Source organism: Cydia splendana, chromosome 15 (assembly GCF_910591565.1).
Source record: "Cydia splendana chromosome 15, ilCydSple1.2, whole genome shotgun sequence".
Lineage (NCBI taxonomy): Eukaryota > Metazoa > Arthropoda > Insecta > Lepidoptera > Tortricidae > Cydia > Cydia splendana.
In genome coordinates this window covers 80,473-106,245 of record NC_085974.1, presented here as the reverse complement: position 1 = coordinate 106,245, position 25,773 = coordinate 80,473, and the positions used below count along the sequence as shown (strand labels likewise).

General features: G+C 38.9%; 1 protein-coding gene across 1 annotated transcript in view; it reads left to right on the top strand.

The window, feature by feature from the left end:
- The first annotated feature begins 597 nt into the window (after nucleotides 1-597).
- Nucleotides 598-25,773, top strand: part of LOC134797452 (calpain-A-like) — a 65,193-nt gene continuing 40,017 nt past the window's right edge. The window contains exons 1-4 of the mRNA XM_063769693.1: nucleotides 598-729; nucleotides 11,961-12,148; nucleotides 25,078-25,123; nucleotides 25,559-25,673. Coding sequence (XP_063625763.1) covers nucleotides 12,028-12,148; nucleotides 25,078-25,123; nucleotides 25,559-25,673 — 282 coding nt within the window. The 5' untranslated portion in view covers nucleotides 598-729; nucleotides 11,961-12,027. The remainder of the gene's footprint in view (nucleotides 730-11,960; nucleotides 12,149-25,077; nucleotides 25,124-25,558; nucleotides 25,674-25,773) is intronic.

Genomic DNA, 25,773 nt, shown 5'->3' with positions numbered 1-25,773 from the left:
AAAGCGACATTGTAATAAATACTTTTGTGGTGGTGTCGAAACTTAACCCAGTTTCAGGCGCCTGAAGTAAACATTGCGTGAGTAAACGCGTAGCATAAGTACTTACTGGACAAAGATGTTTTAATGGCGGCTTTGTGTCCCGAGGCTACGTATATAATAAACGCGTGTTTGGATAACTTGGATTGCATTTTTTAAGTACTTAAAATATAAAGATTTGGATGGGGGAGTAGCTTCACTCACTTTGCAACAAATTGAGTCCGATTTTTTAAATTACCGACTAAGGGCCACTTGCACCATCTCACTAACCCATGGTTAATCGGTTAAACCATTAACCTAGTGTCAAATTGTACTGGTAACCATGATAACTCCAGGTTTAACCGGTTAACCCCGGGTTGGTGGAATGGTGCAAGTGGGCCTAAGTCTTGTTGCAAGATGCATAGAGCCCTTAAGAATGAGTTGTATGTTGTGATTGCATACAAGCTTGCTGCAAACCTGCAGCATGCAAACAGGTGTGTAGTGAATGGGCAACCCGCAACAGGTATGTACCGCGGGGGGAGCGCCTGCGCCTGGCGCCTGCCATCAGTGCCATCAGTCGCCGCGCGACCGCCGAGCACGGACGTACTTACCGCCGCGAGTGAAGTGCATCACGAAAAACAAGTGAAGTGAACAACAGTGAGTTACTGTGTTTTATGCCTACTGCTGTTGTAGCTACCGCTGTTTATGCACACCGTAAGTAATGAGTTAAAGAGTTGCTTGGTAGTGTAGTTGTAATGTAACGTTAGGGCCATTAAGGCTTTTGGTACCGTTGTTGAGTGCACGAAACTGTTGCGGAAAGTCTACTTACCTAGTGGTCAGATCTGCTAAATTGCTTGGAAAAAATGTAGTGGTAGTTAACTTAGTGGTCAGATCTGCTAAATTGCTTGGAAAAAATGTAGTGGTAGTTAACTGGTCGTATAATGATAAAGTCATGAAGATTGAAGAGATAACGCTAGAGTTAATTGTGTCTATAAAGTACCTTCCTCAAGTTATGTGTAAAGTACGTAAGTACTGTTTATGTTATCTAGTCAGTTACAGCCTGTGACTATAGGTACATACCTACCTGACATACCTGTGACCATAGGTAGGTACATCCCACCTAGGGTTGCCAACTTTTTTTTGGTGGAATATAGTATTTTCCAGGATAAGGCATCAAAAATATAGTACATTTAAAAAAAATATAGTACATTTCAAAAAATATAGTACTTTTAGATAAAATACTAAACATGAGTGTAATATACTTTAATCGGAAATATAGTATTTTAGCGTATTTTTCCAAAAGTAGGTATATAGTACAGAGAGCTAAAATATAGTACAATATTATATAATATAGTACGGTTGGCAACCCTAATCCCACCTGACATACCAGTAAAGTTGCGGCTGATGAGCTGTTTTCTGTTCGGGGTTGACTGGTGCCGGCGGCAAAATTGTTGGGATTAGGTTGCCGCTTGCCGCCCAGACACCTGTGAGCTGTGAGTTACAATTAAGGCTTCGTCGTAACGTCGTAAGTGTTTGTCGAGCCTAGCGAGCCATCTTTAAATACAAAATCCACCTGAAACTAAAGTGTTTATTAATTGAGCCATAAAGACTCTAGGCAACAATGGCAGTAACAGGCAAAGAGTTCGGTGACATAATGATATTCGTGACACACGAGGACTACGCACGCATTCATTAGCATACCACAAGTACCCTACCCACCTACAAGATCAAGGGGGCAGTGCAAAAACATTTAGGTATTAATAACTGGAAACTATAAACTCTGTAGTGTAGTGCCAGTAACCGACAAAGTGTTTGGTGACATAATGACGTTCGTGACACGCGAGGACTCCACATACCACAAGTATACAGGTTGCTTATATTCAAACTTAAAACCTAAGTGTTTGTTGAGCCATAAAGGCTCTAGTCGCAGTTAGTCGGTAACGGGCGAAGTGTTTGGTTACATAATGACGTTCGTGACACACGAGTATTCCTCAATTAGCATAGGTACTTACCACAAGTGAACAGGGTAGTTATCTCAATGAGACAGTGCGAAGAAGAATCACAAATTTTATTACTCCAATAGCTAAATCTGTTCTTAGAAAACGGGAGGACGAACATGGAAACAAAAAACTACGTAGTTATTGGTAAGGTACCTACGCTACGTAGGTAACCTACCTAATCTGCGTTTTTATATCATACTTAGATACTAAAATAGTAGGTCGATTGCCCAATTATAGTCGCACGGTTTTAAAATATCTGAATCCACTTGAGAGATTATTAGACTATACCTGCCGAATGCAGTGCCGATGATAGGCATTGTTTTCTTTTGTTAAACCAAACCGCTAATAGAAGGCCGTTTTTTCAGGTTTTAGGTTAGGTTTCGTTCATGTCGTCTCGGATATGGGTGAACATGGTATCGATGCACTCAGTGTAATGCCCTGAACACAAATATATGAGATGACAAGCGCGAAAGTGGTGGGGGTAATTGCTATGACGTCATAAATTCGGCAGTACAAACTTTTTTTTATTTTTTTTTAAACATACCATGTGGGGTACCAAACGAAAGAGATTTGTGAGTAGATCACAAATATATAACATACTGTAACATTTTCAATACTTGGTCTAACAAATTATTAGAAAACGTTCAAAAATTTCACAATCCACTGTTGACTTTCAAGTGCTCTAAATTGAAAATGGCTGAATGGATTGGTCCAAAGTAAATACCAAGTGACTGTGAATATCCTCTATATAATGTTTAAAAATAATTAACCAGATATATTAAAAAATTTGAAAAGTAAATCAAGTTGAAAAAAGTATAATTTTCTGTTACATTCAACTACAATTATTATTAAAACAAACAAAAAAACCCGGCTTTTGACATATATTTTTGTAGTGGTCTTTTCACTAGCTTTCATTTGGTACCCATATTGCTGTAGTAAGAAAAAAAAAACAAACCCTCCCCCCCTCCATTTTTCATTTACGGGCGTCTTTTTCAAAATGTATATAGCCTGTATCACTACCACCATTTTGACGAATTCAACCACACCTCATATGTCAAAAACCGTCCAGCCGTTTGGGCTGTAGGGCGTGACAAATAAAAAGACGTATATACCTACATACCCACGCTCGAAAGACATTATCCTCCTTCTGATGTAGTCGGGTAAAAATACTATTTTATACTATTTTGTTACTGGAAACGTATTTTTACGCGACTACATCAGAAGGAGGGTAGCGTATTACTAGCGTGGGTATGTATATATGTCCATTTATTTGGCACGCCCTACAGCCTAAACGGCTAGACGGTTTTTGACATGTGAGGTGTGGTTGAATTCGTCAGAATTGTGGTAGTGACACAGGTTACATAAATTTTGAAAATGAAGCCCGCAAATGAAAAATGGAGAGGGGGAGGGTTTGTTTTTAGGGTTCCGTACCCAAAGGGTAAAACGGGACCCTATTACTAAGACTTCGCTGTCCGTCCGTCCGTCCGTCCGTCCGTCCGTCCGTCCGTCCGTCCGTCCGTCCGTCCGTCCGTCTGTCACCAGGCTGTATCTCACGAACCGTGATAGCTAGACAGTTGAAATTTTCACAGATGATGTATTTCTGTTGCCGCTATAACAACAAATACTAAAAACAGAATAAAATAAAGGATTAAATGGGGCTCCCATACAACAAACGTGATTTTTGACCAAAGTTAAGCAACGTCGGGAGTGGTCAGTACTTGGATGGGTGACCGTTTTTTTTTTGCTTTTTTTTTCGTTTTTTTTTTTTGCATTATGGTACGGAACCCTTCGTGCGCGAGTCCGACTCGCACTTGCCCGGTTTTTTTTTTCTTACTACAGCAATATGGGTACCAAATGAAAGCTAGTGAAAAGACCACTACAAAAATATATGTCAACAGTCTAGTTGTTTTGTTTGTTTTAATAATAGTTGTAGTTTAATGTAACAGAAAATTATGCTTTTTTCGCCTTGATGTACTTTTCTTATTTTTTGATATATCTGGTTAATTATTTTTTTAAATTATATAGAGGATATTCACAGTCACTTGGTATGTATTTTGGACGAATCCATTCAGCCATTTTCAATTTATAGCAGTTCGAAGTCAACAGTGGATTGTGAAATTTTTGAACGTTTTCTAATAATTTGTTAGACCAAGTATTGAAAATGTTACAGTATGTTATATATTTGTGATCTACTCACAAAGCCCTTTTATTTGGTAGGTACCCCACATGGTATGTTTAAACGAAAACAAAAAAAAAGTTTGTACTGCCGACTTTATGACGTCACAACTACCCCCACCACTTTCGCGCTTGTCATCTCATATATTTGGGTTCAGGGCATTATACTGAATGCATTGATACCATATTCACCCATACCCGAGACGACATGAGCGAAAATCGATTTCTAGAAGACTTTTCTTTCGTTGGCCGGGCCACTATAATAATGATTTGATAGCTGTTAGTCCAAATTGTAATTCGTCCAAGTAGCGATTTGTCCATTACGTGGTTCGTCAAGTATCATTTACGCCGTTCGCCCATATCGCGATTCGTCCAAGTCGCCATTTGTCCAAATCTTAGTTCGTCAACTACGTGGTTCGTCAAGTATCATTTACACCGTTCGTCCATATCGCGATTCGTCCAAGTCGCTATTTGTCCATTTTGTTTCTGCCGCAGTGGAAATGGAGTCTAATTTATCCCATTTAATTACCCACCTTCGAAATCTAAACCTTACTCTAACATGTCATATTTAAAGTCATGGGTTACCTTACCATGTTGTTTCAATATCATTGAAGTAACACGGTACCAAATTTCGAATCAATAGGACATATGGAAGGTAGTCAGATCCCCTCATCAACGAAAAGGGCTGATGATCTTCAAACGGCTGAACAGATTTTCATGAAACATGGCTAAGAACACTCGGGGTAAAATTATCTATGACACAAATCAGATCCAAACATGTTCGACGAAAAGCGTGTTGGACGTAAGTCTGTTGGACGTAATGCGTGTTGGACGAAAAGCGTGTTGGCCTAAAAGCGTGTTGGACGAAAAGCGTACTTAAATCACGGAGAAAAAAATCTAGTGTTCTTTACCAGAATATTGTAAATTTAACTTGATTTTATTGTATTATATGTGACAACTAGACTTTTTTTACACATTAATAGAAAATTCTAGTTCTTTAAAACATCATTTCTAGTTCCTATTACCCACATACCTAGTATCGGCGAAAATAAATTTTGTGTAGTATACAAAACCTATCTGAAGCCATCATTATAGGACAGGGTAGAGTTTATCAGATATTTCATTAGTGTTCACCAGATTTTTTATTAGTTTTAAGTATAATTTTAGCTGACTGAAATAATCAACAATTTCTGTTTACTATATGCAGTATTGGAGAATACCAGATTTATGTTTGTGTTAAATATAATTGTTGTGGCCCGAAATAAACTGTATGTTCTGTTTACTATATATATTGTAGAGTTTAACGGGTTTTATATTTGTTTTCAGTAAATCATTATTGCGGACTGAAATTGTAATATACTGTCGAGTGAAACAGAGTTAGGTTAAATATCTTAGGTGAGTCTTCGCTTTAACATGCTTTTGTTGCGACGAAGACTTACCTAAGGTGTTTAACATTATTCTGTTTAACTCGGCAGTAAGTACCTAGTACCTACATTGGCTTAGTCCGCAATAATGATGTTTGTGGTATAGGTGTGGTGGCCTGAAACATAAACAGAAAAATCTCAATCCTAAGTAATTACTATGAGTAAAGTAAAAACAAACTTTTTTTTTAATTCGTTTTAATTTTAGTAGTACATAACATAAATTATCGGCCGCAATTTTAGTGAGCGTATGGCAAATATAACACAGAGATAATTTTGGTAACAAACACAACACACAAACAGAACACTCCAATATAACCTTATCACTATTAGCAACATATGTATAAATTTTCAATTAAACCGCTATCCGCTTCGTCCGCCTTTGTTCACTACACACAGACACTTTTATTTGCTAAAACCGGTGATCTAAACAGGAATGCAACCTGATTCATTTATTATTGGCGACACTTGAAATGAACTCTGTCCGGACTTCGGTGAAAATGACAGAATGTTCTGGGCGTTGCGGGCGGCGGCGCAGGGGTGCGGGGGGCCGCAGTTAGCTCATATCGTGGACTGAACAGTTTTTCGTTACAGGCAAATAATATTTTGTTTAGTGTGCAATAATATTGTAATGCCAACAATTTTTATTGTTGCTGGAACCACTCTTTATTGTTATCATTAAAAAGAGTATGTTAGACAACAGAGAACGTATCTAGTTATGTGTAAAAATATTCATAGTAATCAAGAAATTTCGAGTAAGTAATAGGTATTAAAAATCCGCTAACAGGTACGAGAAAATCTAGTACCTATAAATGAATTACATAAGATGGACCCTAAACAAAGATTTTGTAATACACACTTTTATTATTGGTGTGTTAAACTAGATGATGGTGAACAGTATTAATAAATATTGTAAACATCGCAATTATTGTAAAGTGTTGTATGCTAAATGCATATTTTACTCTGTTACTATTAGATTGTTACCAAAACGATATCAGAGTTTTAGTGTACTAGAATATTTTAACTAGAATATTCTAATATTGTCCAAAATACGAGTATATTAAACATGGCTGATATCTGTTTTCCTACACTAGAATCATAACTACTTACTATACAATCTGGTAATATTGTAAAATATTTTTTTCTCCGTGATTCATTTTACTTAGTTTCTGGGCACCGCGGAACGCACTGTCCGAGAGCCAATACGCCTATCGACAAGGCCGGTCCACCACAGACCTGGTGCGTGAGGTGGTGCGCGGCGTGTTGAGCGCCCGCGAGCCAGAGCGCCATGTTGGCGTCATTTGCTGCGACCTATCGCGCGCCTTTGACACGGCGGACCACGCACTCGTCGCCGACAAACTCGCGTACTACGGCATCCGGGGCCAGGCAAATAAGCTAATACTGTCATTTATGACAGACAGAGCACAGGTCGTCGTTGGCGCGGGAGGCAGTATTGTTTCCGCGGAACTACGAAACCTCATGGGCGTTCCCCAGGGCTCGTGTCTTTCCAACACCTTGTTCAGCGTCCTTTTAAACGACTTGCCAAAGGCGATAAAAGGCGCTGAGATATTTATGTACGCCGACGACGTCACGGCAGTTGTCACCACATCCTCTGAACGTGAGTTGGAGGGAGCGATAAATGACATCATGGAACAACTACACAAATGGTTCCAGTCTAACGGCCTGGCCATGAACAAAGAAAAAACATGCTTCATGACGTTCAAGCTAAATGGTCACCCGAGCCCAACCCTGAAGGTGTGTGCGGGCGGTGCCCCTATACAGCAAGTTTCCTGCACACGCCTTCTAGGTTTTCAGCTCGACAGCGCATTAACGTGGGAGTCCCATATCGATGAGCTGTGTGGCAGGTTGGGACGGGTATGTTATGCGCTACGGCGCTTAGCGAACACCGCCGGGCTGTGCGCGGTGCGCGAGTGCTACTACGCAACTATGCACTCACTCCTCACATATGGAGTGGAGTTATGGGCCCGCGCATCGGACTGGAATCGCGTGTTTGTATGCACAAGCGTGCCGTCCGCATTATGGCCGGTAAACCAGCAGATGCCCCAGCACGAGACCTTTTCCGGGATCTCAACATATTGCCCCTCCCCTGCCTTTACCTATATCAGGTAGCCGTGTTTACACACGAAAATCTAAATAAGTTCAAACTCAAGGGAACAAACGACAACTACCATCTCCGGAGCAATGAGCATAAAAACAGACTGGTCGTCGAAACACCCAGACTCACCAAGTCCCAGCGATCTGTATACTGCGCTGGACCGTCTGTTTACAATCGCTTACCCGATAATGTCAGAAACGCAGCTACCACCGCGGGCTTTAAGTATAATGTGGCTCATGAGCGAAGTGTTCTACGATTATGCAGAATACTTTAACCTACCTATTATGACATAATACTCGAATTTAAACTGTTGTGAGACATACTAACATTGAATAATTTTAATAATATTATGGATAATTTAATGAATTTTGTTATTTTTACAGTGATCTTTTTTTTATAATGAATAATTAAGTACCTATTTGTGATTTTATAATCGTAATTTAGAAGACATAATGTACAGAATGTACCCACTATCCCAACACGACCTGTAACTTCTTGTTATTAATAAAAAATTTGTATTCGCGTTTCGGACCAACAGCTATCAAATCATAATAATGATTAATGACGTGTGCAAAATAAAAAGCAATAACAACATTCAATACAGATAGGGTTTGCAATCCGGATCCGAAATGTATGAAATTATCCGGATCTGGATCCGGATCCGCGGATCTTCCCATACATTTCGGATCCGTCGTGCAAACCCTACATACAGATAACAAAGAGTTAGAATTAAGAGCCAACGGGAGTGGTCATTTCTCCATACAAACGTACTCCTCGTTTTCCTCCGTGGTTTTTGAAGCTAGAGCAATGATTTTTTCAACACAGAGTAATATTGTCAATATCTGTGTCGGACCGTTTTGCTTTTTTTGATATTTTTGTTTTTTAAGGCGCTAGAGCCCTTCAAAAATGGCCAAAATGGCCTAATTGACTATGCCGCAATGAGAGGCGTGGCATTCAAAACTGATATCAATTAGCCGAAAAAGCAAAACGGTCCGACACGGATAATTTCATAATCATTTAGATTTCCAAATTTGGTTACGATTGGTCCTTGTTTATAGGTAATAAGATTCAAGTATTCGTTAGAAGAGGCTGTTACAACTTAAAAGTGCAATTTAGAAAATGTATAAGTATTATAATATCGAAACCTAAGTATAAGTCAGTAGTAATAATAACCAAAACTGTGAAATTGTGAACCATAAATTTTTGCTACACCCTTTCTAGGGTCCATGTATATAACATCTGTACTATGGTATGCAAATAAAGATCTCTTATCTCTTATCTCTTATCTCTTAAGTTTTGGAGGAGGAAACAGAGGAGTACGAAACCTCGATTTTTGAGATTTTTACGCAGGATTTTTCGCCTTGTCCTTATCGCACTACTTTTAGGTGCCGCTTCCGTTAGCTAGACGGGTATATTTACCTAAAATACTTAAAACTCAGCTCCTGTTTCGTCTTAAAATAGCAGGTAGGTACTCTATACCTATAGGACCTTTAGGAATTTAGAGCCGTGGTCGCCCAGGTGTCTGTCTACGTTTCATGTTTAATTTCCAAAAGGTTCTACACCGTGTTTTTTTTTTATTTCCGTTAATTTCAAGGGTGCATTCCTGAGCTTAAATCAAGTAACTTTCTCAAAGACACCGATGTTCTAATTAAGTCCATTAAGGCCTCTACAAGCGTGTACACTTGCCTTAGGGCCGGCTTACATATTGATTAGACATGTTTAGAATGAGTTCATACATTTGCTACTAAACTTAAGTACAGTCGCCATCAGATATATCGGAGCGGCCAAGGTGCTCACAAATATCGGAACACGCCTCTATTGTCAGGGCGTTAGAGCGCGTGTTCAGATATTGTGAACACCTTGGCCGCTCCGATATATCTGATGGCGACTGTACAATCTCGGTCGATTGATGTACGAAATGACATTGATATGTCACAGATTTCAATTGTTTGGTTGAGTTAAATGTAATGCCCGTGTTACAACAACGCTATATGCTACATTTAATTACTTTTTGAACAAAAAAAAACAAAAAAGAAAACAAAAAATTTTTTTTTTTTTAAATTAACTATGCCATTTAGTTCTTATAAACGTACTTAACTATGTACTGTTTTATTATTAAGTTGCTGTTTTTATTTGACACTTCGTAAATATGATGCATGTGATAAAAGAGCCACAGAAGCCGCTAGCCCGGCCACTTAGTGGAGTAAACGAAGCAAGATGTTGTATGGAGACCCATGCATTAATTCCTCAGTCGATGAAATTTTGCTTGGTTATTGTATAGTATGAGCCGAAACTAACATATGAAATATCCAAAAAAAAAAACACTCCTAAGTTAGGTTTTTATACGTAAAAATACAAATCTGTTTATATATTGAACCGAGTAATTCCTCCGTCCAAAATTATTTTACCAAATAAGTTATTTCTATCAGCATGTGATACTAGAAAAAAATCTAAAACTTTTGCCAAACATGAGAATATTTTTTTATGATAATTCCTTTTTTTGGTGCTCATTTTCATCGGAAAATTGCTCTGTCAATTTTTTCTTCTTATATGATCTTAGAATATAATTTAGCGTAGAGGGTAAGAAAATCCAAAAAAAATGCATACCCAAATTTATGTATTTTAGAACTATTAAAAACTGAGAGTGGAAAATTTCTCAGCCTGATTTCTTTTTAAATATATACTGAGTAGTCACGTATACACTTAAATCCAAAATATCCAAAAGAAATATCATCCAGGACACCGAAATTTTGGAAGCGAAGATAAATCGATCCCGCGGTTACGAAATAATGTACCGTCTTCCTTTAGCAGTTTAGTGCAGATTAGCGTCCTTGTGCTTCTAGCGGGACGATAATCCTTCGCTACATTTTTTAAATTTGCCGCCTTTTTCTACTGACAAGATTTGCTTGACCAAGTATATTTTACAAAAAAATTATTGCAGCAGTGGCAACATTGTAGTAAGTTTTTTTGGTCTTGAATTACGTTTTTTAGTATAGAAAAGCAGCAAGCCGCCACCGTGCACCGCCGGGTAGTATAGGGCGAGGCGCGGCGCGCGCGCGGGCGGCGGCCGGTACCGCTCACGCACCCCGCTTGTACTCCACTCCCTACACACTGTTCCCGTTATGTTTCGTTTTTAATACGCTCGTTATTTTTTTGGATGTTTTTATAGATGAATGGAAAGAAAACTGTGAACTTAATTCAATAAATAAAATGGATAGAGAAATTTTCCACAGCGAGTAAAAAGGCAATTTCTGAAAATAGTATAGTTACATGGGAATTTTTTTGGATTTTCATTTTGTAGGTATAAAACGGCAATAAGCTGGCATTCCAGTGAAAAAATTAGACTGAGCAATTTTCCGGTCCAAGACACACCAAAAAATTATATTTTATTAATATTGGTATTTCTGCTGGGATATTTTTTTGGATATTTCATATATTGTTGCAATACGTTACATGAATATGTCCGGTGAAGAAAGTTTGAACGGAGCATTTTTCTGTAAAAAGATATTAACGATTTGAGACTTTAGGTATTTACTTTAATTCTATTATTATTATTCTTTGGATATTTATACAATACTTATTATTTATTGATACTTTATCATACTGTAAAGTTTTTTCTGGCTGAGGAATTACTGCGGGGTCTACTACCTTTATTTACTACATTAACTGTGGCGCGCGATTAATTTACGTACGCTTTTATCTTGTCTCTAATCTAAATTAAACTAAATTAAAACTAAGCTAAATAAAGCCACAACCGATAACTCAATCAAACAACCAGTCCCGCGCCCTTCCAGATGCAAAGGTGCCCATCACGCTCGCCGCGTTGCCACGCTGGACCGCGATAGACAGCCTCTGCATCAGGAATGACCCGGAACGAGGGTCTCTAATTGAAATTGAAGTACATAGGTATGACTGCCCATATATGAGGCACTGTGATAATATGCATGTTTCTAGAAGTACTTATTATGTTTAAACGCTACTTGGTATGTTGTACTTCTAGAAACATTATTTTAATGAATCAAATTTTAATTATATTTATTCTGTAAGTATATATAGTGATAAGTGTAAAAACTAACATAGCTATACGTAAGTACATACTAACAATATCTATGAGTCTGTAAAAGTTACTTGAAGTAAAATGATTTATTATTATTTATAGGTATGGTATTAATGATATTCTTATATTTAAGTGACATTCGCATGCCTACTTAACAAAACTATGTTCTGTTGCAGCTGCTAACGCGGCGATGCGGCGTCAGCGGCGCGCGCACACGGCGGCGCGGCTGACCTGCGGCGCGCCATGAGGAAGTTCATGCGCACACGCAGCGCCGCCGCGCCCGCGCCCCTTGCACCGCTCCCGCCGCCCGCGCAGTACCCCGCCAATGGGCTGAACGGCCACACCAAGACCAACGGCCACGTCAGTGAGTACAGCCATGCGCGCGCGCCGCTCCCGCCGCCGACGCCGCACGCCGCCAACGGGCTGAACCACAGCAAACCTAACGGCCACTCCAGTGAGTACAGCTGTCATGCGTACGGGCAGCTCCCACCCCAGACGCCGTACGCCAACGGTCACAGCAACACCAACGGCCACGCCAGTAAGTATGGAATCATGCACCCGCGCCGCGCTGCTCCCGCCTCCGACGACGTACGCCACCAACGGCCTGGACGGCCACAACAAGCCCAACGGCCAAGACAGTGAGTTGAGTACCTACATACGACGGCTCAGTACAGCTGCCTTCCCACTGAGGCTGACATGAGTGCAGATGAGAGGAGCCGTGCGGGCATCAACCAATATTATTGGTTGTAATTGAGCGCAGCGGAGAAGAGAACTAATGCTATTGGTTGATTCCCTCACGTTTCCTCTCAACTCCCCCTCAGTGGAAAGACAGCCACTTACCGGGGTCTTGCCAAAACCAATAGCGTTGGTAAGTTTGTGGTCCAACATCAAACCTAATAGGCCTAATTTAAGTAATGTAGTAGGTACGACTCACATTGGTTTATTCGTATCATGATGACATATCCAGAATTAGCTGTAACGATGGTTCAAAGCTGCATATGTTACGCCAAAAAGTAATAAAAACAAGTACATAAGAGCGATAACGTCCCATTTTAGTATAGATACATACTTAATGAGTAAAAATCGTGTTCGTTTAAATCAATCAATATGTAAAGTTGTTACTTGCCAGCCCTACATGCCTTTGAATATTCGATCCACTTTCACGCTTTCCAATTTTCCATAACTTTACCGAATCAGAATTGAAACAGTAACGGCCGTCCCGTAAGATCGCATCGCAAGCCGAACTCAACATGCTCCGTATTGTTATCTCACGGCGGATCGCAGTGAAAGCGCCGAAACCGCCGAAACCGAGAGTGCGGGAACCATTGTTAGATCTTTGATAAGTCGATCGAGCGGAGTTTATGACTGTTACATGCCGATGTTAAGTGTCAATCAAATTATAAGAACACTAGCTTCTGCTTGCGACTTTATACGCGTAGAATTAGTACCTATTTCCATTTATCACTTCCATAATAAATTCCAGCTCCCTTTTCACCCCCTTAAGGCATGATTTCCGGGATAAAAACTATCTAATGTCCTTCCCCAGGAAAACTATCTCCATACCAAACACCGTTTTTCAAAATGTTCGCTATTAAATTAGATGGCCAATTGTGGTTGCCAACAATGCCAACATTGACTTATATGTTGCCAACTGGCTTGGAGAAACGATCGTCCGTCAGGATTTTGAGGTTGATCCGGACTTTTGTCAGGATATTACATTTTATCATATGGTAGGCTTAAACTAATAAGTAATAACGCATAGACAGATAGTCCCCATACGGCTAACCTGTCAAAAGTGAAGCCGAAACACGATCGATGTGTGCGTGCGAGGCTCGTGTTTTACGCTCAGCAACACATACCTATAAACAAAAACGTGTGGTCAGTATATAGATATTTCCCTCAAAGTGGGGTATTTTAACCACATCCTTAACACTTGGTTATTAATAATTTGTAAGTGTGTAGATTTGATTTTGTAGCAAAAGCTTTTTATGTTCCTTTTAAGGATTTTTTGCATTTCTGTAGTTTTCAATAAAAAAAACTGATACATTTTTACAATTTTTTATTTAAAATGTGCATAAAATTACTACATAATTTGAAATAAAATAATGAAATATTTAAAAATATATAATTTTTATACGATTATACAAGGAACTTCAATAAAAGCGTATTCATTTTAGAATGTAAACGTCATGTCCCATTTTGAGGAAAGAATATTCACTACACTGGCAACATTTATAAGAAATGGCGGCTGACGAAACATTGGATTTTTTTAGTTACGATTACGTAAAAATATAGAATAGAATAGAATAGAATAGAATATGTTTATTGACAAAAGAAAACGATCTTACATACACATGGACACAGGTGGATCCCAAACTAGGCTATGCCTGTGACTTGGGCTCCTAGAAAGCAATTGACATTAGAAAGTTTTACAGAAAATATTACCGACATTTAAATAACTAAGGATTAGTATAAAAGGAGTTAAAGTTAGGTTCACTAATTTAAGAAGAGATTAACTAGATTAAGAGGAAGCTTACAACTAGTTACTAACTAAATTAATTTACAAATTAAAGTGAGTGAGGATGTGTGAGTGAGCGTGTGTGTGTGTGTATGTGTGTGTGTGTGTGTTTGTAAATACAGGTGTGGGGTAGAGAGGGAGTGATAGATTCAGTTATGGATAAATGTTTCTTAAGAAGCGTTCAGTCTCGTGATAGTTCCAGTCCAAGCATGTTTTAGTTACGGCAATGTTTACTTCTCTTTCAGTCATTTTTTGGAGGTCAAAAATCTTGCAGAACTTGTTGTAAAGGAACGGTTTTAGGTAGGAACTGAAACGTCTACAGAAACTAGTTTTCGTGGGCATTAATGGTATCCTAAAGCAACGAATTCGGAGCCTGTTAAATTCAGCCGGTCCTGCTGAGTGCGGGGCCTCACGGTGGGCCCTGGTGACAATTTTTACCAGAAAGAGTTTTCTAACACTAAGTACGCCGGCCTCCCTGAAAAGACTGTCCGTTGAAAAAAGTGGCGACTTCTTGAGCATAACTTTAAGGACTGACCGCTGAGCGCGCTCTAAACTAATCAATGAAGAGGATGCTGAGCCCCCCCACGCCAAGATACAATATGTTAGAACCGACTGACAAAGCGCAAAATACACTAGTTTTAAGGTTTCTCTATCGGCAACATCTCTCAGTAATTTCATCGTGTATATGAGCTTCCGTACTCTTTTTGCGGTCGCGACAATATGTTGCTTGAAACATAGTTTTTCGTCAATTATTACGCCTAAGTATTTTAAGGCGTCTACACGTGAAATAAAGTGGCAGTTGGTACAGTCGGAACGAAGGGCAACAGCGGTAGGATCACTGCAGGTGTGTAGTACTAAACTAGTATTACTTGGTGGACTCGATGCGCTAGTTTTAAAGAAGCACACATAGTTCGTTTTGTCACAATTTAGGCTCAGGAGGTTGCTGCTCAGCCATTTCGCGGTTCGACGCAGGCCCTGTTGGGCAATTTCAAAGACCTCACCCCAAGTCGACCCGCGAAAAATAATCACCGTGTCGTCAGCGTAATTAATCATATCAGCGTTTTGCATTTCTATTGAGGCCAGATCATTTAAGTATATTAAAAACAATGTGGGACCCAGAATGCTCCCCTGAGGAACTCCGAAAGATAATCCCAATTGGTCGCTTGTCGCTGTACCCAGTTTTAAACATTGCCTTCTATTGGTAAGGTAGCTGCGAAACCACTCTAGGCCAAGACCCCGAATACCAGAACCCTCAAGCTTCGATAGTAAAATGGGTATAGAAACCGTGTCGAAAGCCTTGGCCAAGTCTAGGAAGACTCCAATGCTTTTTAGACCCTTGTCCAGATAGTTAGCAACAGTATTTGTCAGAAGGGTAACGGCGTCTTCGGTAGATTTGCCTCTACGGAAGCCAAACTGGTTGTTAGCAATGATACCATTTTTGTCCAAGTAGTTGACCAGCTGTTGATTAACAATTTTTTCAAGCAACTTTGAAAAGGTACTTAAAAGAGAAATAGGCCTATAGTTGACCGGGGAGCTCCTATCGCCACTTTTGAATATAGGGCAAACTGCTGCGGTTTTCCAGACTTCCGGAAAGACCCCAGATGAGAGGCTTAGGTTAAAAACGTGGGTGAGAGGAGTTACTATGTACTTTTGAACTTTTTTTATCAGGCGATTAGAAATTCCGTCAAGACCCGTCGCACTGTCTTCTTTTAGGCCTCGAATGAGGTTTCCGACGTCCGCGGTAGTGGTTGGATGTAAGAAGAAGGAATGTGTCGGAGAATTACCAAGTTGACGAGCTTTAGAGGCAAGGTCGTTATGCGAGATACCTAGGTGGGATAGAATTTTGTTTGATAAAGATTCGCCTATAGAAGAGAAATATTTATTACAGTGATTTAGGGAAGCCTTTTCCGTAGACTCGATGGTACCCAAGATATCAGAACTACTTTTCACAGGGTGCGAATGTGTCATATCCTTGATGGAGTTCCAGAGTTTTCTAGAATTGTTTTTGTTAGCTACCAGTAAGCTCTTGTTGTATTCATTTTTAAGCTTACGGAGAAGATCAGTATAAAAGTTTCTATATCTAGTATAAATAAGCCTTTTAATGGGATCATTGGGGTTTGCTCTATAATCAGCATGAAGTTTATCTCTATGTGAAGAACATTTTAAAAGTCCACGGGTCATCCACGGCTTAAATGGATGTATTGACCGTTTTAACTTAACTCGGTGACTGTGCTTCCCGATCGCGGAACTTAGAATAGACATAAAGATATTTGCCGATTTGGATGCATTATTTTCATTCAGAACCGGAGACCAGTCTTGGTGCTCCAATTCGGAGGCAATCGCGTCAGAATCAGCACGAATACGGGACTTACCACTATTACCAACCGAGCGATTAGATGAGCGAGTAGAGGAAATACCCAGTAAGATCAAGTCGTGGTCAGTTATTGATGATGAGCATACTATGGACTCCGGAATAATACTGGTCCTTGAAAAGATGAAAAAATGATCAAGGCATGCTCCACCACGGGTTGGCTTGTTAACAGCTGCTAAATACCCTAACTCTGCCATGAGACACAGATAGTCCGCGGTAGCGACGTTATCCTGTAAGATGTCAATATTTATATCACCTGTCAGCACTACACAGGGATCTGTAGCTAGGTTCAGTAGTAAACTATTGAGTGATTTTAAAAAGTTGTCTGTATTTCTAAAGGATGGGGACCGATAGATTCCGACTAGAGTAAATAATTTTGGAATTCGCACTACCACGCAATCAGCCTCATCTAAAACTGATTCGACTACCGAGGGAGTCCACCGAGTCCTGACATAAACAACCACCCCACTTGCCTGATTGATGTACTTAGTTGAGGCAAAAGAGACGTATCCTTCCAGTTGCGGTATTATATCATTTTTCTTTAGCCAGCACTCAGTTAGAACGATAGCGTCAAAGTCCACAGCCAATCTTTTCAAGGTCACCAAAAAGTCGTCGAAGTTACAGTGAAGGCTTCTGATATTTAATGATAGAACCCTAATATTAGAGTTAGACAACAATTCCTTACAATCCTCTGGCGTATTCGATTTATGGCACTTGCAGACAAATGAATGGTCGATTTCTTCCAGTATATTAATTATATCCCCTATATTGTAGGTACTGTATGTATGAGTAATAAGAAAAAAAATAACTTATTAAGATGCGTCTTACTTTTCTGTTTGACATTACATTGTGTAGCCAGAGGGTTGAGCTTACTTGTTAATTTGCAAGATTTATTAAGGTCTAGGATGCAAGGATTAAAATTATGATTAGGAGTGTGTATGTGCGTGTCGTGTGTATTGATGTTAGGTAATGTAAGATGATAAATGTGGTGCATTACGTTAAGTGCCAATTTCGAGGGATTTTTAACATTAACTAAGGATAGGAGTGAGACTAGTAGTAGTAGTAGTGACTTCCAGTTATTCGACAGCAGAATCCTGTTGAGGTGTCCGGACGGGGGTGAGGGGGAGTGTCGACGCGTTGCTGCTGATGGCGGTATCCGGTAAGCGGGTAAAGCTGGGAAATATACATATCACATTAAACTCTATACTTACGCGTGAAATGTAATGTAAGTCGGTTTGTTTTTATGATATAATGCGTTCTGACACCCATTCAATGCACAAACAACCATTTTTCCTGTGTTTTCGATTTTTAAACGGGAGGTGTACACAAACCGACGTGACCTTGAGTACTGCCAGGGCCGATCCATGGTATAATAATATACTCCGCCTGGTACTCTATTCCGAGATTCGCGTATGACCTAACTGACACGGGCCTACGTCATCATGCTGTTTACAGGTTCTCAAACTTTAAAATGTGGGAGAATTTTAACCAACGGTGAAAATTATTTTAACGGCATTAAGTTTAAGTTCTTCATGTAGAAACATAGTAAAATAAAACAAATCTAATGTATTAAATTAAACTTTATTTATCTATACAAGACAAACGTTTGAAAAACTAATTCATAGTTACACATTAATTACCAAGCTTACGACGTGAAAAGTTTGGAAAACACTGCGACTGCTGACACTGAGCGAGAAGGAAATAACAATTAACACGCGTTCGACAAGGATGACGGTCAGGGCATGAAGTTATCTAGATCCGAATTGTCAAATGTGACAGCGCTATTCTGTGTTGCCAGTAATGTAAACAGAATTACCCGAACGTCTGAAATTTCTGTCGTGAATCGGAAGATATTGCTAACGAATAATTAAAAATGACGTGTTATTGTAAAATTTAAGATAAAATACATATAAATGAAAATTATAAAATTATAAAGAAATATTTTAACTTGTTAACCATAGGTATAATGTACCCATGTAACATGTTATGTTGAAATAAAGTGGCAATGTTATTGTGACGTAGGCCCGTGTCACTCTGGGAATAGAAGACCATGTTTTATTATAGTTAGGGAGGCGAATAGGGGAATTTTCGGCAATACTCGAGCGTGGCAGTTTAAGATATGAGAGATACCTTAGACCTAATAGAACAACCTTGTAAAGTATTTAGCTCTATATGTAGTGACGCGCGCCTAGGATAGACGATCAGATTAGTAAAAAAAAATGGATAGTCTGAAATACTCGAGCGCCTCAGATTAAGATATTGGGGGTTGATTTTAGTGTTTAAATACTAAATTTAACTAATCTGACGATAAGTCTTTGACGCCGCCGAGTTATAGGGTCGCGAACTTGTAAAAAAAAAACGTTAATCCGGCATTCTCGAGCGCGATTTTTTTATTTTTTATTTTGAAGAATATAATCTAAAACTTACTAAAAATACAAAATCTGCCGGTTTCCGCATGACCGGAAGTGTGGAGGAGCCATTTCGTCTTCCTAAGAACGCGTTGCGGCATATAAGTCGCGAACGATACATTTTACAAAAAAAAAGTTTAAATTAACAAAAAAGGTAATTTTATTGTCATTCTTAAATTCCCCGTTTTATCAAGGAGAAAGAAAGGAAAAAAAAGAAACCAAAAAACCTTTTTCGGTCAGATTAAGAGAACCCACCAACATTTTTGTCAGATTAAAAAAATATGCTTTCAGGATACCGAGATAAACCTCCCCTATGAAAATCTGACGCGCTCGAGTATTTCAAAAAAACTTTTTTTTTTGCATTTTCAAAAATTCATCGTAACTTATCGTCACGCCGAAATCGTCAGTTTTTTTAAAGGAAGCTTCCTTGGGGCCTACTTAACACCCCTTCCGAAAATCTGACGCGCTCGAGTAAATTTTTTTTTTTTGCATTTTTGACTACTTTATATGCCTACCCCCACCACGCAAACCGGCAGATTAGTATACCGTTGTTATCAGAGGCACTCGGGGCATACGTAGTATGAATATCTGACGCGCTCGAGAATGCCCAAGTAACTGTTTTTTTTAACATTTTTGAAAAACCGTACACGCCAAACCCACCGCTAAAATGGTTTTTGCCATACGAGCTTTTCTTTTCGAAATTATTTTATCTTTCGATTTTGATAGGTCTCGACGGCGCCGTTGAATTACGCCATTTAGCTACCTCGCCTCCCTAACTATTAGACCATGGGCCGATCGAATACGGTGACACGAGTGCGACGTGACGTCGCACTTGAAATGGCTTCACTAGGGATGTACGAACACTCAATCTACCTATGCCTTATAAATCTATGATGGTAGGTATATACCTAAGCCTTATTGTAACAGAGCCACACTTTGTCGTTTACCAAGTCGATGTAAACTTGTATTTATAGGGACTATATAAATAAAAAGTGTTGCTATAGTCAAGGCTATATGTAGTTGACAACGCATGAGTAAGCATAGTATGTAGGTACCTACACAAGACAAAGACAAGTGTCCCACAAGTTTAACAATAAACATTCGGACAGACATGAGCGTTCTGAAGACTGAACGGTAATAAAATAACACTAACATAATGAGTGTCGTGTTTCACGTCATTTGCGACATAAGTGGCCAGCAATGTCGCGTGTGGTCTGTCTGAACAAAAACTTGCGCTGCTGGGTGCGCACACGCAGCGCCGCTAATTGTGGTCGTTAGTGGATCTATGTAATAGATAAGAACCCACCGCCAGCTGGTGCGGACAGATTTTCTTGTTTATACACTATTATTTATTTATTTATTTAAACTTTATTGCACAAAATATATACAACAATGTACAAATGGCGGACTTAATGCCAAATGGCATCCTCTACCAGTCAACCATAGGGCCAAACAGAGATGTCCACAATTGGTGCAGAGATAGAAATATACCTATTGATTGAATTAAAAAAAAAAACTAAACATATAAGTACATAAATAAATAAAATATATATAAACTACCACATATTTATACAATACATACTATAAATATAATAATGATGGATATTATTCGAACTCTTGTTTTAGCAAATGTTCTTGTTTTAGTATTGTTGTAGTTTGTGTAGTTTCTTTAGATTAATTTTCAGAAATGATAACCTAGATATAGGTACCTATGTTGGTATTTACGGTCAAGACGTCTAGTCTAGTCTTTCAAACTTCGAGAAAGATGTCACATTATAGCTGTATTGGTACGGTAATTGGAACGGGAACCACCGTGGCCCGGTGCAGATGGCAGTAAGGTTAAAGCTGAAAACGCCGGTTTGACCGCTTGGCTCGGGCACCGGAGGTCACTTTATCAGTTTAGGGACATCTACATATTTCAGTTTCTAAATTAAGTTTCTTACCTGTCTAACAGAACTCTGAAGAGTGAGGTATATTTTGAGAAAGTAATGACATTTGATACTATGCAAAAAGTTGCTAAGTCGTGACCCGAATTAGAATACTCGTAGTGAATCGTGAGTAGAAAGGTCTTTTCTTTTCCATTGTTTTATTAACAGGCAAAGAATTTCGCTATTCTGTAAAGTTAGTTTGCTTTTACGCCTACCATTCGGTTTATCCTCTCGCCGCCCAGAGGCCTATAAAAAGGTTCCATTCTTTATGTAAGTAAGTAAGTATGTCTGTATTCAGTTATAAAAGCACGGATTAAAAACCTATATTACACCGTTTGCCGTTGGTCAAACGAACTCCCTACGCGGCGCTCATATTTTTAGTATCCAGGATAATAAGTATCCTGGATAAAACAGACCTAAGTTACCTACATCCGTCGCTTGCGAACTTTACAATAAGCGGATATAAGGATGTAAGTCAGCGACCTGACTTCCGGTGAAGCTAAGGCGATACGCATATTTAGGGGACATGTTAGGTACAAACAGCAACACTGTTAACTGCCCATCGGTGGACCTTAGCCTTTTGTAATAATGTCCACCGATGAACAGTTAACAGTGTGGACGATGGTATATATCAAAATAAGGCCTTATTTATTACATTAAAGTTTACTATGCCATAACCTTAGGGCGGCCTTTTACCTAGCCTTTTGTAATAATGTCCACCGATGAACAGTTAACAGTGTGGACGATGGTATATATCAAAATAAGGCCTTATTTATTACATTAAAGTTTACTATGCCATAACCTTATGGCGGCCTTTTACCTAGCCTTTTGTAATAATGTCCACCGATGAACAGTTAACAGTGTGGACGATGGTATATATCAAAATAAGGCCTTATTTATTACATTAAAGTTTACTATGCCATAACCTTATGGCGGCCTTTTACCTAGCCTTTTGTAATAATGTCCACCGATGAACAGTTAACAGTGTGGACGATGGTATATATCAAAATAAGGCCTTATTTATTACATTAAAGTTTACTATGCCATAACCTTATGGCGGCCTTTTACCTAGCCTTTTGTAATAATGTCCACCGATGAACAGTTAACAGTGTGGACGATGGTATATATCAAAATAAGGCCTTATTTATTACATTAAAGTTTACTATGCCATAACCTTATGGCGGCCTTTTACCTAGCCTTTTGTAATAATGTCCACCGATGAACAGTTAACAGTGTGGACGATGGTATATATCAAAATAAGGCCTTATTTATTACATTAAAGTTTACTATGCCATAACCTTATGGCGGCCTTTTACCTAGCCTTTTGTAATAATGTCCACCGATGAACAGTTAACAGTGTGGACGATGGTATATATCAAAATAAGGCCTTATTTATTACATTAAAGTTTACTATGCCATAACCTTATGGCGGCCTTTTACCTTTTGCCGTGGAATAAATAAAATACTTGCCTGGCCATGGAACTAGGTAAAACTAAAAATATTACTTACGACTTAAATTATAACGACTCTGACATAGTTCATTGTTGGCTCAGAGGCCCATTTAACCCATTTTAGTTGACTGTACTTAGGTATATACAGTCGCCATTAGATATCTAGGAGCGGCCAAAGTGTTCACAAACATCTGAACAAAGTCTCTATTAACAAAGGCGTTTCGATTTTAGGCATTAGTGCATGTTCCGATATGTTGGCTGCTCTGATTGATATATGTGATGACTGTACCGTCTGTATCTACGTACCTACGATTACGATCAACTAAAATGGGCCGCTGGGACAACATGTAACTATGTCAAAGGAACGTTATAAATCAAATTGTTACTGAATTTTTTTGGACCTTATGTCTTCGTCTTAAGGATTCCTATTAGTTAGTGAACAGTGTGGACGGTATTACGCGTACCGCGGCTCGGCTCGGCTTCATAAACCTACTTTGTTTATAACGTTACTTACGGTGCATTCTGGAATTTAGGTCTACGTACATTTATATCGGAGTCCAACTATAATTATTCTGACCTATTACAAATTCCTATCTTTAGTAACTACCCTTTCATTAGTCTCAGTAGGTAAGTACTTAGGAATTTGTAATAGGTCAGAATAGGTACTTATAGTTGGACTACTAAGAATCAAACGGAGTCCAACTTGGACTCCGTTTGATTCTTAGTCGTACTAACATAACTTACAAGTTATATGTATACGAATATATATATATATATAACTTGTAAGTTATGTTAGTACGACTAAGAATCAAATTAAGTTCATACACTGACAGCTCAAACCTACCTACAATCTACATGTTAGCTCTGTCTGTCGATGAAGGCAGAGACACGACTAGACTACACTGACGGAAAGAACACATATCCGCTTTTCATCGCGAAGCACGTGTGAACTGACGTGACGACAATGTAGGTTATATTACATTAAGTATAGAGACTAGACGAGGAAGCACGGAATACAATAATATCTTATTAATATTATTTTGTGCGAGGAAGCAACCCGATCATTTACAAATAGGTACATATTAGGTACTTCGTCTATCTATATACAAACGCAATGAAAATGATATAGCTATTGTTTAATTAAATAAAGTAACACGATCTTCCTCAAACTAAAACGGAACTTTACTCGTATCGCGTGCATTTGCCTATATTTTTATTATTATTTGTCATTTTAGGTATCTTTAGACTTAAGTGATTCGATATCCAATATCGGTATCATATGAAAACGGGATTTAAAGGGGTGTGTAATGCTTAATATAATTATAAAAAAACTATCATACATTTGTTATAACGCCACTAAACTTGATATAATATTGTATGTTACAATGTAATTTTTATTATACGTTTCCTTTATTATATTGAGATTTCATCTAAACTGTCATTGGTATAATGCCTAATGTAATATAATTTTCTAATAGTATATAGACATATTTTATAATGACATTTGTTATATTATATTTTTGTATTTTTATAACGTAATACTTCATACAATTTTATCAAGTATAAATACATATATTGTATAACATTTTTTGTCATATTTTATTTACTGATAACGTAAAGTTTTACATATTTTTTATAATAGTACGCAGACCTACTGCTTTTGCTAGCTATTTTATTCTAGGGAGGTCGGAGTTCTAACCTAACCTAACCCATTTATGTTATGCAACTATTATGCCACATAAATAATTATGTGATGTCACTTGTTATAACAAATAATATGCTTTAGAGTATGTAATAATTATGGCAATGTATATTAGACGAAGTGTAAATATACCTTATGACCATTATACCATAATAACATTATGTATACCGTTAATTAGGTATTACGGTAGTATGCCATTTATTACGTTATTCAAAATAACGATATATCAAACTATAATATATGAAAAGTAATTATAACAAATGTAATGCACCCGATTTAAATGTATCATAAAATCTATAGACGATTATTCTATACCATCAGTAAGTATCAATGTGAGTCTGTGACCGTTCCGCCCTCGGCGCAGGCGCCGACACCATGACAATTGAAGGTTGATCCACGAGCGATTCGCCATGTCGGTTTAACGCGGCACAATCGCAACATTTGTCGCTAAGATGCATCTTTTTATAAGCTAGCGACAGCAGTCTAGTTCCACTGGTGATAATTGAATGACGCCTAATACAAGCCCAAAGGATATTATTGTGAAATGGTTCGGTTTATTTGCTCTTGCGCCGGCACAGACGACATGACCATTGAAGGTTGATGGACTAGATTCGCCAATGACGATTTGACGACCGTCAACCGTCTGGCGTAATCGCAAGTGACGTTTTTAGCACAAAGGTCGTAAGTCGTAATATTCAGCGAAAAACTATTCTTAATAACGAAGTTGTGGACAATATGTATTTATGTTAAGTAGGTAGCCAGGAAACCTAACACTTTTCACCTAGCGCTTAGTTAAGAGGGAATATATATAAGTTCTAGATGAACTTGTATTAGCGGCAAAGATAAATAATTTACACGATAGTATGGGAATAAAATATGGGAAATTCGCACCTAAAGAGATTTTAACTTTGACAGATGGCGGGCCGCGGCGCGATGACCACTCCACCCTCTCCAGGTCCAGGTATAAACAGCTCCTTCACTTAATAGGATTTACATAAGTGTAACCGTCCCAGTCCCAGCCCATTCGTATTCCACCCATGGAACCTTATCTCGTTGCAATAATAAGTAATTATCTCGTACAAGTGCAGTGATGTTCACACGGCGCGGCGGCGGCGGCGGCGGCGCGTAGGCAGACCGAATAAACGGGCTCGTCGCACGCGCAGAGTTCCCACAGACATTTCTGCTTGTGAGAAATAGACACAATTTGACAACGGTTTGCTAAGTTTTATGAACAGGGGGTAACTCGATATATAAGTGGAGTTTATCCGTTTCTTGTAAGATTCTAACAACTATCATACCTACTATTTTAAGATGGGCTGTTTGCCTCCTTTAAACTCCGTGCGTAGTCTGAAATACAGGCTGGCAGTAGATAGTAAACAACAGTCATTTGTTGCAGCAGGTACTGGGGCGGGTCGGGCGCGGGCGCCGAGCTGTGGGAGGACCCCGACTTCCCGGCTTCGCCTCGTTCCATCGGGGAGCGCGCCTCCGGCCTCACATGGAGGCGGCCTCACGTGAGTACTTAATATCTGAACTTCAATACAAAAGTTACTGTTTATCGCTTTTGATCGAGGCTGTACCAAAGAACAGATAACAGCGGGAAGTGCTCCGAGG